The sequence below is a fragment of the Alosa pseudoharengus genome, unplaced genomic scaffold, assembly GCF_046254945.1.
Source record: "Alosa pseudoharengus isolate Yale_2024_CS ecotype anadromous, Long Island Sound unplaced genomic scaffold, YU_APseudo_1.1 YU_APseudo_1.1_scf_4, whole genome shotgun sequence".
In the NCBI taxonomy this organism is placed as follows: domain Eukaryota; kingdom Metazoa; phylum Chordata; class Actinopteri; order Clupeiformes; family Clupeidae; genus Alosa; species Alosa pseudoharengus.
Genome location: NW_027468774.1, coordinates 38,019,838 through 38,034,396, shown reverse-complemented (window position 1 = coordinate 38,034,396; position 14,559 = coordinate 38,019,838). Strand labels below are relative to the sequence as shown.

The window sequence follows — 14,559 nt, the reverse complement described above, 5'->3', positions numbered from 1 at the left end:
CGAAGCGCCACTTTTTGATACATGATCGTGTCAAATTCTCTATAGGCTATAATCCAGGGGTGGGCAAACTTTTTGGCTCAAGGGCCACACTGGGTTTTGAAAATTGGCCGGCAGGCCGCACAACCCCCGTGTTCCCCAAACTTTGGCCTAACATAGCCTAGCCAAGCGCCATACATGGTTTTCTTGCACACAGATCTGAAAGGTTAAATGCCCTACATCAGCATTGTATTAATAGCGTTAAAATCATGAATCCTGTAACATGTTACACTATAAAACACTGAGTGTTCTGCATGGATATATAATCAACCAGACAATGTGAGATTGTGAAAGGAGTTAGCCTACTGGCATAAATTAACTTGCATGTGTAGGCCTACTTACAAGTATGGAATCTCTGGGTCCAAACTGGCATCCGATCTGTCATTCTTGTAGGTATGTAGGCGTCCTTGAAATTTCCTGGTTGGTTTATTTTTGAACTCATAAAATCACTCATCAAATCACTCATTAAATGAGTTTGCAAAGAAAGAAGAGAGATAGAAAGACAGTGTGAGAGAGATGAGTGAGGTATGATGGACTGTTTCATGTGTGTCAGTGCAGTGGGTCCTCAACTCCTAAAAACACTGCTGAAGCCACCATTTGTTAGCATTACTAATGATTTCTTAATGACAGCTGTTGGATTGTCTCTCATTTGCCCTTTTATTTTGTCTGACTCTGTCCTATTTTTCTTTTTCTCGCACTCTCTCTCTCGTATGCTCGTCAGCCTGCACCTTCTGCCTCAGAAGCCCGCCACCACACTCATCCTGTATGATGGCGGTTCAGCTGTTGCTCAGATCCCCAGATGAGTCACATACCTTTCTGCCCGCATGTTACGCCCCCACCCCCCCACACACACACAGACAAAAAAAAAAAAACTCAGTGCCTGGCTTAAAATTACAGTCATTTGTAATACCATTTAACAGTTGACACCACCAGAAGGTACAGTGCAGCCAAGTCCACCAAGACCCCCCCCCCCCCCCTCACCCCAGGTACATGCTGAAGGACACATAAATTGCTCAACAACATAAAATGATAAAATGTCACCCCAAATGTCAATTGTCAGATGGCACAGTTCATGTCATAAGTTCACAGTATGTCTAATGTAATGTAACCCTTAGCTGGAACGGGGGACTTATTTGTCCTATTTGATCAATGTTGAACCACTTCATAAAGACTTTTAACACAATGGTGTAAACAAAGTGTGTTAAGCTGGAGGTGCCAATCTTTCATCCATAATGAAATAGCTTATCCTCAAGGCATGCAGAAATACGAGTTTCCCAGAAATTCCCAGTTCAGATAGTGTAGAAATGAGACATGTCATGGTTTATCAAAAGGCTGCAGATAGGTCAAGTAGAATTAATGCTGATGACTGAGCAGAATACTTAACTACTCTCAATGCTTCAGTCAAAGACAGAAGAGCAGTTTCGGTATATGACCACTCTTGACCAGACTGCTTACAGTTAGGTTGTTTTGATAAAGGAAGTCAGACTTGTTTGAAGACCACTTTCTCTTTGACAAGAAAGGAAGAAGGGATACAGGCCTGTAGTTCTTCACATCAGTTGGATTGAGGGTACTTTTCTTGAGCAAAGGTGTAACCCTTGTATGTTTGAAAGAAGAAGGTACTCCAGAACTGAGTGAAGAATTAATCATATACGTGACCGCTGGCAGAACAGTAGGTGCCATAGACTGCAGAAGAGTAGACGGGATGGGATCCAAAGGGCATGTTATCGGACAACTTTGCTGAAGATGAAAAGAAACCTCTTCTTTATTAAGAGGAGAGAAAGAGTCCAACGATGCCACAATGTCAAAAGGCAAAGCCCTCCTTAAAGGCTCATCAAAGTGGGCACTTATTTTAGCAACTTTTTCAGTACAAAATATTGCAAAGTCATCCACAGAAAGTGAAGTAGGTAATGGGGGTGGTGAAGGATTGAGAAGAGATTTGAAAGTAGAGAAACGTTTTCTACTGTCAGTGGCACTTTCGATCTTGCTCTGATAGAATGCCTTTTTAGCAAGTGTAACTGTGGATGAAAAAGACTTGTAGTCTAAGATCATTGGCAATTTTCTCTCAGCAGCTCTACGTTCCTTTCGTACTGAACGTACAGTATACTGCTTGTAGAACGAGTGGTCTTATGGAACGAGCACATACTGTGTTCAGACAAGATGCCAGCATAGAATAGGCTAGGCTAAGAGTCTCTGTAGCATCATTAACCTCAAGTGACAAGAATGAACTTGGAGTAGGTAAAGCAGTTACCAATGTTGCAAAATGGTCGCTTGAAAGGCTTCTTAGATTACGCCATAACAAAACTGTAGGAGAAGGAATGGCTGATCCAGGAGATGCACAGATAATTTAATAAAGTAATGATCAGATGCATGTAATGGATTAACCATAAGGTTGCCTGTAGTATAGTTACGTAGCAGAACTAGGACTGTGAACACATGTGACACAAGGACATACCTTTTAGTGATCTTTACAAGATTATGGCTGACTGTGCCCTCAATCAAAATAGTCTACTACTACTACGTCATCTGCTTTTTGATGTAAACAATGAACAACTTAATTGAATTTGGCAAAATTAGGAAAGAATACTGATCATATGAAAAGAAATTGCGCATAAGTTTATTAGAAAATACAAGATGCATGAAAAGGTTTCACAATGCTTTGCAAGGTTGCAGTAAGCGGATTGCTGTAATCTGGAATGACTCACAAGAATATACCAGTCTTCTAGTTTTTTTTTATGAATTGTGCCCATGGAGTATCACAATGAAAGATAAAATATACTAGTAAAAAACAGTAAAGGATCATGCATCACAGCTCGATAGGCTTACTACCAATACAGGCTTACAACCATTTTGAATACCATCGTTATATTAACACCTACATTTTCCAAAAAATAAACACCTGATATGAATTTGCTGAATAATTTGAAATGTACAAGGGACAAACTGATTGCTTCCATTTATCCACAGTTCTTTTTTATTTAACCAAAGAGCCAAAATGTATGAGGGTACGTTGCAAAATGTCTGATAGCTTTTAGTAAGCACTTCTTCATGGCTACATTCATATTCATAAAGCTAGCCACTGATAAAAAGTCAAAGTTCCTTCTCACAGAAGATTCATATGTCACAATACATGCACATTCTACATTGGAGGCAATGTTTTTATTCATGGTTATGGGTCTGCAATGCCATGGCATTATAGATTTATTTAATGTAAGCTGAACTTGAAGCTGATATGATCTACAAAGGGCTGGTCTATCCTACAAGTACTAATAAGAAATGTCACGGAGCAACTGAGTTGTTACAAAGATGAAACATGATGATAGATCATTTGACTGCATTTTGATGTTTAAAAAGATAAATGGATTCAGTAATTCAGTCACCACTGATGAGGCCATTCAACAACTCTCAAAGCAGACATATTAGGTGAAAGTAAGGTGGAAGAAAGCTGACGAAACAGAAACTCACAGACATAATCAGAGAAAGACATCATTCAATATGATTGAATCAATCAACTATGGTTGTTGTCCAAATAGGGTCTTCTGGATAGCATCTGTAAACCAATATGCATGTGGGCACACTACTGAGCACATCAATGAACAGGGCCCTTACATTATTGCTGTTCATGACATTTACTTATACCCTGGGAACACAAATACTATAAATGTACGATATTATTCACTATACACCAGCCCATAAAATAGTGGTCCTCTGATGCGAACATGGGTAAATGCTACCACAACACTTTTAAAAAACAAATCTCTCCAGATCAGGATTTCACAATTCTGCTCACAAGTCAAACACGGGAGCACGGTCACTGCACAAGTGTGGCACACTCAAGCATGCGCGTGGAACTGGCACGTGATACAACACAGAATACGTGGATGAATAGCACAGACGTTGTCATGGTATAATATTTACACGGGCATGTCTGATAGACAACAAAAATGTACCTGAGAAAACAGGCATGAGGAATCCATCTGAAAAATACATTTATAGTACATTATGGAGTTCTTACCCCAGTTCTTCTACTACTTTTGCTTTTGCTTTGTTGTCCCTGTGTGCTCCCAGACATCTCCTTGTTATACAAGTAAGTATACGCATACATCAGTTTCATTGGTTACAGTAAATAAACAAGCTGTTTTTGAAGCCCCCCCCCTTCCCCCGCCAAGCCTAACCTAACCTAAATGCCCTAAACGTACACCTCGCAATATATGCTGTCATTGTGCAGGTGGGTGTTGGAGCAGAGGCGTGGTGCGGTATGGTACGGCACGTCGCAGCACTCTAGTTGTCCCAGTCCTTCTTGATCTGCAGGTTCCACTCCCACGAGAGGTGGTCTGTCTTGTCGTCATCTGTGAAGTGGGACTTGATGTGGTAGCCTCCCCTCACCAGCATTCCCTTTGGAGCCTCCTCCACCGGGGTCAGAAACTCGTGCTCCTCGGCCCGAGGCCCATAGCTGCCCACCATGTACACAGCCTTGTCCACTGCAGGAGGAATATTGATGGAGGCAAACAGGAGGCACAGACACAGAACAATAAAGACAATATGGTCAGCAAAGTATATACATTGTAAAGAGTTTTAAGTTATATAGTTTATACTTTCTGTACAATGCATGAGGTGCTTGCGTACAATGCATGAGGTCTAAGAAATGCCCTGTGTGCTTGCGCACATGTCAACAGAACCTCTAAGTGTATCATCATTTTGTATGAGATCATTTAAATAACATAAATAACATTTTCAGATCACCTATGATGCTTCCAAATACTGCCATTATTGTACCATCTGTCGGCAAAGATGTTCTGCCTTTTTCGTAGTAATGTGATTAAAAAAAATTTGAATTAACTTTTAATTTTGACTGCGTAAACTGGATGGGGAGCATGTCCAAGATCTGTAAAAGTCTGAGAACAGGGTTGACGGATGCCTTTCCAGTGTATATGTGGACTCGACAGAAAATGCCCCAGTACACACAACTCAAACCCTATCTCAATCTATCTGGCCAAAACGGTTTAAACATTTACTCAAGCAATCTGATAAATTTGTAATTCCCATGTTGTGAGTTAAGACTGCAACTCCAGCTTATTCAAGAGGGAAAACTCGCTGGTATGTTTAGGGGAATTCATTTCTGGCACACCCTATGGGTTTTTTCCATAAACATTCTGACTCCACAGTTTCCACCTTACACATTTCCATCAAACAAACAATGCCAACAACAAGGAATTTGAGAATAAGAGTGGAAGTCCTTGCCTCGCAGTCCTTTCCTGTAGGTCAGATGCACATACTTCAGTCCAGACACGATTTCTCTGTTGACCTATTGTGGTGAAAACAGAAGAGTTCATTAGCATACAACAACTGCATGGCAGGCACCCTGTTGATATGAAGTGCAATAGCACAAATGCGCCTGCAGAGGGCGTCTTAGGCATCAGCATCAGTGGCGCTTGGCGATTCTCAATACATCAGAGTCCTTGTGGGATGTGCTCCTGGGGCACAGCCTCCAACTACTGCTACAGAACACATTAAGCATTGTAGGAATCTATTTAATTAGCTTCTTTCACTCTGTCCCTCATTCAAGGCCTCTTTGTCTCCTTCTTTCACTCTCATTCTAACCTCCATTTAGACTCGATCAGTCCGGTCGTGCCCTCAGGAAGATGGAGTGTGAATTGTCGGCGAACTCATCTTTCCCTCCCAGATCTAACCAGAGTTAATTAAGCAGTGGGGAGGATTTTGCACTTTCCCATAATTCACCCACCACCCTATGTCCCCTAACACACACACACACACACACACTCTCTCTCTTTCTCTCTCCATGCCAACAGCCACTTCGCATTGAGACATTTTAAAAAAGAGCATTCCCATGCAGCCCAAGACAAATATTTCCCCAAGAAATGCACAAACAAATACAAAGAATAAGCCTTGCATTTCAGAGCATGTTTGTTTGTCTATAATCATTTCTTTTTTTGGTGAGGGCGGTTATTTTAAGGGTGTATTAGGCTGCTTACTTGGGAAAGCCACTCCATGTTTATGCATGCACTAAACGCTGCTCCTGTCCTTGGGGACCCAAACCGTTTGAGAGGGTAGGCGACCTCTTTCATTTTCATACGAACCAAGGCCTCATGTTTAAACATGTCAGCCGTCTATTTTGGAAACCAGAGAACTTTCTGCTGTGAGAGAGGAGGCGAAAAGAGGGGCTGTAGCCAAGCTCAAGTAGGGTAGAGAGGCCTGGTGCTTTCACAAACATTTGAGAGACTTTTCTAGATTTTTCTAGTTTTTGATGTCTTATAAACATGTGCACTCCAGAACCAGATTACATATAAACCTATTTGAGAGATTCTTCCCAGGAGATGACACTTTACACAGTACTTGCCATATGTAAAGAACAATATATATTGTGCACATGATATACCTTTTACAGTCACAGTGCAGTGATGGCAGCATATGGTAAAAACACAGAAAAAAAGAGAGTGAACTTCCATCTCACCTTGAAGTGAATCTTCACCCTGTAGTCAACACCTTCTTTCATGGTAAAATTCGCCTTCTTCAAAGCCTCCAGGTCACCTGTGTGAAAGAGAGAGCGTTTGTCAGACTCCATTACATTACCAAGACACTTTTTCACACCATCCCACGTTCAGCAAGAAAGAGGGAAAGAGAGAGAGAAAGAAAGAGCAGGGTGAAAGGAAAAATTTAATATAACGCAACAAAGACAAGAAAGCATATCAGAGAACAAATATGCCAGTTCTTTTTTTTTTTTCAGTAGGTCATTTGGCTTTGCCTGCCATAAAAGCCTTCCTATACCAATAAGTCAACAGGATAACTGCAGCGTTATCAATTTATCTCTGAAATTTGCCTTAAGTGGTCTGTAATGGATTCTGAAAGCACAGAGATGGAGAGTGATGCAGAGTTAGCGGAGTGATAAAACGATCCGTAAAAGAAAAAAAAAAGATGATGCCTTCCCTTCTATTTCTTAGTTACGGAAAACACTCGAGGAGAATGAACCAACAGGAGTGGACTGTGGCTGTTGGCCAGGCTGCAAGCACTGAGAAACCCGCATTAAGAGTTCAATTGAAGTCTTCACCCAACTCCCTGTGTCACCATGGTTCACACACAGACACACACAGCCATTTTCAGTCAGCATGCATTTCCATCGCAGTATTAATTTCTATCTACATTTCCTTTGTATATGTTTGTACATGAATATGCATCACAGTATTGTAATTTACTACTTCCTTGGTACATTTACATCTTTGTGAACCAAGTTTGCCATTAACCTATTCAAATGTAAAAAAATACCTACAATATGTCGATATGACACACTTCTAGAGGACGCAGTAATATCTTCAAGCATGAAAATACGTAAATCAGGTCGGCCAAGGTCTACCTTGCAGTAATCATGAATAATGAAACAATGATACACTGGGAATCACTTTACACCCTCAATCCAGAAATGTACCTAAAGCATGAAGAAATGCGGCAAGTCAATGTTTGTTGTTATTCAATGTCCATGAAATTAAACTGCCATCCCTCTCCACTCAGCCTAAAAATGCCAAAAAAGAAAACATAAAATGGGACTAGCTCGTTTCAGAAGTGTAATCGTGCTCTGTTCTTTGCTTTGCCAGTAACAGTCTGTCAGGAGCATCTATGGGTAGATGGCTCCGATGACTCCGCAGGGAGCGGCTGTATCTTTACAGCGACGTAAAATGGGCCAACAGCAGATCGGTCCATTGCCTGCTGTCTCGAAACACAAGCGGCGGTGGCGGGAGGTAACAAGTAGCAGGAAGTAATGTGAAAACACGCATCTCCCTTCATCGTATTTCTCCCTCGCTCTCATTGTCTCGATCTGTCAAATTTTCTCCCTTGGTTTTTCACTTTCACTCTTGGTCTTTCTCTCTTTCCCTCTCTCTCTCTCTCTCTCGGCCAATACAGACTTGTGCAGACATGGATGCCACCTTGATGATTTAACCTCAAGATACTACACTCACTGTGCAACCCTCGGGCTAGAGGTAGTCGGCTGCACTCAGATAAAGGTGAACGAGACTGACACACTTGGATAGACTGAACGAGACTGTCCCCAGTGTGCACTGCATACAAAGAGAGATTCAGAGTCCGGCAAAAGAAAGACCTAAAGGCCAGGGGAATAAAACATCCACCACGAACACTCATGCAGACATAGACTACTTAACTGTGATCTGGCTTAAGAGTCAAGGTCTGTTTGAAACAGAAGGTAGTCTGCCATTGCCTCGTTGGCCATTTAGACCTTCCAAGATAAAATATTATCCAGTTTGGAATGGACTCTGGGAATAATTTTCATCATCCTCATGTGTGCAGTGGTTGTGAACATGGACATGAATTCGCCTCTCCTCCCTTTCCCCAGCCCGCAGTAAGAAATCTCATTTGGGCCCCCCAACAGAGGCATGCTCACCCATAAATGCATTAATGCCAAGGGGAGATGTACACAGGTTGCCCTGGCCTTTTGGCAAGGGTCCCTCAGAGATGATGAAATATTTATTGCACCATTAGCACAATTCACTCAAGGTAACTCTGCAACCTTAATCCAATCCGGTTAACAAAAATCACCTGTCTATTAGATAAAAAATGTGTTCAATGTGTGTAATTTAATTTTAACATATTGACTGTGAATTCTCCACGGCACAGATGCATGAAGCGGCAATGATGCTTAAAATATAGTTCTAAGCCATAACTCAGGGTTTGATGTTATGGACAGGTTGACTGTTCGGGCATTCTGAACAACGGTGCACAGAACAGAACAGCATGACCTTATTTGCTGTAATAAACCACAAAGCCCCCTGTCTTAGCTCTGCCAGAGTGATTCTCACATTAGATTATGGGTAGTCGGAATAGGAAAAGAATGAAGTGACAGAGCTGGCACACAAACAGGTGCTTTGATAACAACACTCACTCTCTCTCTCTCTTTCTGTGGCACTCCCCACTCACCCCCCTGCATCTATTTGGTCTTGTTCAGCTCTGTCTAGCTGTCTGTGCCCAATATACAACACCCACCCCCCACCCTGCTCTCTTTTCTCCCAGTTCCATTAGGGAGGCTGCAGATAAGACAGGCCTTCTGTTATCCTAATCAGGGCATCAGCAGAGACTGGAGAGGAGAAGAGGAGGAGTGGAGAGGAGGGGTGGAGAGGAGAGGAGGAGAAGAGAGGAGGGATAGAGAGGAGGAGCGAAGAGTAGAGGAGGGGTGGAGAGGGGAGGAGGGAAGACTAGAGAGGGAAGCGGAGAAGAGAGGAAGGGTGGAGAGGAGAGGAGGATAAGAGAGGAGGGGTGGATAGGGGAGGGGAGAAGACGGGTGGAGAGGGGAGACTGAAGAGGCAGAAGAGAGGAGGTGAAAAGTAAAAGAAAAAAGGAACATTAATAGGAGAGTTGAAGTCGCGCACCAGATTCATACTGTCTGTCTTGAACCCCCCTCTCTTCTCAAACACACACACACACACACTACACTACACACCCCTCTTATCAACACCACCTGCTCACCACCCACTGTCACACCCCTCCATCTCTCTCCCTCTCTCTCTCTCTCTCCCTCTCAAAGCTTTGGCCGCCCGGACACATCCGTCAGGCGGCGTTCCGTTCCGGCGGCTCCACCACTCAAAGGGCCCATCATCAGCTGTCAGGCAGGCACGGCCCCTCGCTCTCGCCCCATCCATCAGGGAGGAAGTCGGCTTCCTAATGCCCACCGCTCGGCTCCGCCGGAAATCGCATCGCACACACTGTGGTCTTCCAAAGGGAGACGCGATGTCTGACTAATCAAGTAAATATGATACTCCGATCCATAAATAGCACTGACGTTTGGGCTGCAAGAACACAGCTCAGCGTTGGACAGGCCAATACATGAAAGCGGAGTTGGAAAGCTGGGCTTGGTCCAGTTGAACCTTTTCTACCTGTAGTTCAACTCAGTGTTTTGTAGAGAACATTTTTGCATTTTTATGTTTCATTTTGTATTTGGTACTGAAAATAAACATGGTCTGCCCCTGAGTCAGAAGAATTATGAATGCATGATGATCACAAAGAAAAAGTCAAAGATATGTTCCAGGCAAGCTTGATATAGATTTCTCTCACATTGCTTAAGGTAGCTCTCACAGAGGTTTCCAAGCAGAGCCCAGCGATACCTCTGAAGAGACATCAAACAGTACAAACTGTTCTTCACAGTAGCAGAAATCAGAGACACATCATCATAACTAGACTGCATTTCTGGCGGGAACTGCGAAAGTGTGCTTGCCCTGGTCCGGTCACCAACGTGAGCAGACAGTGACATACGCTATGCTGCACCTGGCTTGATCCAAGCATTCTAACAGTGCCTTTCGGTGTTGGAGCAGTGGCAATACCTCAAAAGCTCTATTTAACTATTGCCTTGCGGGGTGAATGCGGTTCGTTGGATTTTACCTGTGGCCTGCCTTCGAATTTAGCTTCTATGACTAAAATCAAATCAATAAAATAAAACAACAGCAGTGATTGGCTGCAAAAATAAATAATGACACGCGTCTTGCACCTCTCAAACTGGGCTATCAGGTAACCTAGAGAAAAATTTGAAATTATGAAATATGACTAAGGCATTAAAATGCTGCTTGTTTGTCAGGATACTTTTTCACTGATTTATTTTAAAAATATGAGCTATGAGTGTGAATGTTATATATTCCATCCCCTAATTCTGTTTTACTGGTTTATTTGACAAATAATCTATATGGATTTGCTCTATAAAGACCTTATGTCTGTTTGGGATTGTTTTGAGAGCCTATTGATGTATCTCAGAATAAAGGAATGTCCACAACAGTGATGTTTTTTTTGTGTGTGTGAATGTATTTTACTTAATTCATTGAATGTAGCTGGATACTCATGAACGCATGTCTCTAATAGCCCCAATAGGAGTAATTTTAGCAACACCGTATTTTGTGTGGCCCATAACGACCCAGTGGATCATGAAAATGTGCCAAAATTCACATTGCTTGCTTGTTGTTGGTACATTAATCCCATTCAGATTGCCACTTATCTGAGATGTAAGAGTTCAGTATAGGTTTAAGGTCTGGGGCAGGGATTTGACATTCTGTGACTTCTTCATTGAGGGCTTGCTTAGCAGCACTGTCCGCTTTCTCATTTCCCCTCAGACCAACATGGCCTGGGACCCAGCAAAAAACTACACTCAAGTTCTGGTTCTTTAGACGTTCTAGTTGATCAAGCTCAGCTTTGGTTGTACTTTTTGCGTGACATTAAAGCCTACTGGAAAGATTTTTAATTGCAATTTAATTGAATGCAATTTACTTTTACGATTAAATAAAATTAATTTATCCCTCTCACCCATAGTTTTCTATTTATTTACAAATGTACATAGGCCTACTGTAATTACATTTATACATAGTTATTCTACTGATCTTTATACTATTCATCCTGCACATAGACTTATTCTTACTACTCTTATAATGTTGTTTCTGCACTACAATGACACTGTTTCCACACTGCACATAGCTGTATGTTATGTACATATCTGTTATATATTTGTCATATTGAATATCCATATTTATTCTGTTTTATTATATTCTGTTAATACACTGCATATATCTATATTATTATTTCTACATTTAAAATGTTACTGCTACATCTACATACATTATTCTACTTATTGTATGAGATAACTGCTAATACACTGTACATATTTATATTTAATTCATATTACTCTAAACCACGTTCTGTAAATCAACTGAAATAACATTTCCAATAATTTCCCATGATAAATTACATAATATTTGCACCTTCCTTACTTGTGAATCTCACACCGTATTTCAAGTAGGCTACACTAGTGAAATGTAATACAACGTTGCCACCTAGTATTGTCCCTAGGTTTACAGAAACACCTATTCATATTAATACGTAGCCTATGGAGTGCTGCCGACCACTGTTCATTACGGCCCAGAATGCCTTGCATGTCTTTACAACAAAACAACACAGTAAAACCTAAATGCCCGTAAACATATGCATTTGCATACTTGTAACATTTTTAATAATACTCTCCCATCATGATATTTAACAATAAGGACATTTTTTATTTGAATACCGTCAATGTGAAAACAACTCTATTATGTAAGCTATATATAGCTACTGTTCTCCTTGCTAATTCAGTTTGTAAGTCCATACTATCCCATGGCAGAGCAAGGATTTCATAATTGGGCAAGGTTGCCCGGAGACATTGTGGCTGCCCAGAGACATTGAGCATACTTGGAAGGCATTGTGATAGAAGGTGAATGGTGCAAAGGTGAATGGTGAGAGTTACCAAATACCTGTGGGTGGTTTGCCAAATGATGGAAACTTTTGGAATATGTCTTTTTTTTTTTTAGCTTATGCACCCTCACACTGGAGTCCCCAGTTCATATACAAAATTTGGTATCGATATGTGACAGTGTTCCTGAGATATGGACGACTTCCTGTTTCGGAGCTTCGCCGCCGATTTCGTTTGGCTGTGACGGGCAAACGCTTTCGAAAATCAAAAATTCTTCTGGTAACTTTTGTGAGGCTTGGTCCAAGGATAATGTACGTCAAGTTTCGTGGTGTTCGGACCAAATTTGTGACCTGTGAAAATTTAGTTTCGCTTTCTATTCAATCCAATATGGCGGACGAACGACACGCCCACCTGACGTCATCTTCGCGACCAACTTACACCGGTACTGACCGGACGTTTTAAAGTTGGAACGGTGTCTCTGTCTCAAAGGGCCTAGGCGCTAGAGCTGACAAAAAATTAGGGAGACGGGAATAATAAAACTTAAGAAGAACAATAAGTGTTGCTTTCAGCAAGCACACTTAAGCAAGCACACTTAATTAAGAAACAAGACAACACACCGAGCACCAGGTATAAGCTCTGAGGGACAGATAGGTTTCTTCCTGTCTGATGTCTTTCTTGGTGAATTATAGGTACCCTTAAACTATAGGTACCAGAGCAGCACTTAGCCATATCTACTGTACATGAACATCTTCAGCAGTATATTCACATCTGTCTATATCCCTGGCGTCATGACCTGACAGATTTGAATGGGCAAAACAATTTACACTCATTTCGAAAATACTGTGCTATGGTTATGCTTGAGAACGACCTCGATCTGAGTGAGATGTATGGTGTTTTATTTTTGCTGCTGACAGAGGAAGCTCTGTTGCAAGGCCACTTCCTTCACACAATTCTGATGTTGAAATGAACGTGTGATCCACTTGGCAGCTGACTAAAGTCCATGCAATACCTTTCCTCCCCTGCCTGCAGAGACAGCAGCAATGGATAGTCACCATAAAGTCGACTTTTGTTTTGTTTAAGATTTTGGTTTTAAAGGAACCGTATGTAAGAAATGTATTTCAATTAATCATAAAATGGCCCTGATATGTCACTAGACATTAAGAAATCATGTTCATTTCAAATACTTATATCACTGACAACAGTAGTCCGGTCAGGATATTGTCATTTAAAAAGTGAAGTTGCAGCCCTCAACTGATGTTGATGTTGTCATTTTGTGTTTTGGCCTGATGCGCCACCCTCTACCTATCTACTAATCACAAAGTCAGTAGTGTTTCGGCATCCGGGTTGCCAGCTCTGCCAGTCAGGGGGGAGGGGGAGGGGATACACCGCTCCACAATAATTTGAAAGTAATTGCAGTACCAGTTTTAGCTACAATCTTACATACGGTTCCTTTAAGGGATTACGGAATCTGTCCAATCTATTGTCTTGAGTTTTAAAGTTTTGTTTTCCTATCTGTTTTCCAAAATCTGTTAATAAAGAAATCAACTGTATCGTTGCCTAAAGTAAGCATTTTGTCATTTTAATATGCACTGCAAAGACCTGTCAGAGCATTTTTTTTGTGATTAACACTGACGCATACCAAAAAAATTAACAATTCATACAGAAATTAAAGATTGTTAGGTATGATTCAGTGATCATAACTAAAACTAGCACTTTGTAGAAATACACTATGCAAACAATGTTGCAATATCAGGGTGTAAAACGCACACCTCACCCCTTTGGTTAGTCACTGGGAGGATACCACATGAAATGCATGACGTTTGAGTAATGGCTAGGCTCTGTCTGTATGTTCTGTTCCAACATCTGCTTCTTACGCAAACTGGTATAATATAGTTCATATTTACATGCCATTCATAATAATTACACGTGAACTCAATCAGGAAATAACTCAAATATGCCATAAAGGCTAATGTATAATGTAGATGTCAAGACATAATATAAGTGGAGGGTGTGAGGTAAGGAAGAGTCTTCACAATGTGTTGTTATACACCATTATGTTATTATGGTGACGGATCATATCTCTGGGGGATTTGGATTCCTCCTTCCAGGAAGAGAAAAAGGGACTAGATCCGCAAAGGGTCATTTCATTGCCTAGCAACGATATGACCTTTCGCATGGCTCCGACTGCTGCTCAGGAGACAGAAGAGCCTCCCTCGAGCCAAACGCTGGAGGGAGGGAGGGAGGGAGTGGGAGAGAGAGAGGGAGGGAGACAGAGATAGAGGGAAGGGGAGAGAGAGGGAGGG

At 41.6% G+C, this 14,559-nt stretch overlaps 1 protein-coding gene across 1 annotated transcript in view; it reads right to left on the bottom strand.

Annotated features, from left to right (window-relative positions):
- Window positions 1–2,628: 2,628 nt before the first annotated feature.
- arhgdig (Rho GDP dissociation inhibitor (GDI) gamma) overlaps window positions 2,629–14,559 on the bottom strand; it is a 36,776-nt gene continuing 24,845 nt past the window's right edge. Inside the window, exons 4-6 of the mRNA XM_076266183.1 lie at window positions 6,506–6,582; window positions 5,275–5,338; window positions 2,629–4,514 (exon numbers count right to left, since the gene is read on the bottom strand). Of these exons, the coding sequence (XP_076122298.1) occupies window positions 4,315–4,514; window positions 5,275–5,338; window positions 6,506–6,582 (341 nt within the window). The 3' untranslated portion in view covers window positions 2,629–4,314. The remainder of the gene's footprint in view (window positions 4,515–5,274; window positions 5,339–6,505; window positions 6,583–14,559) is intronic.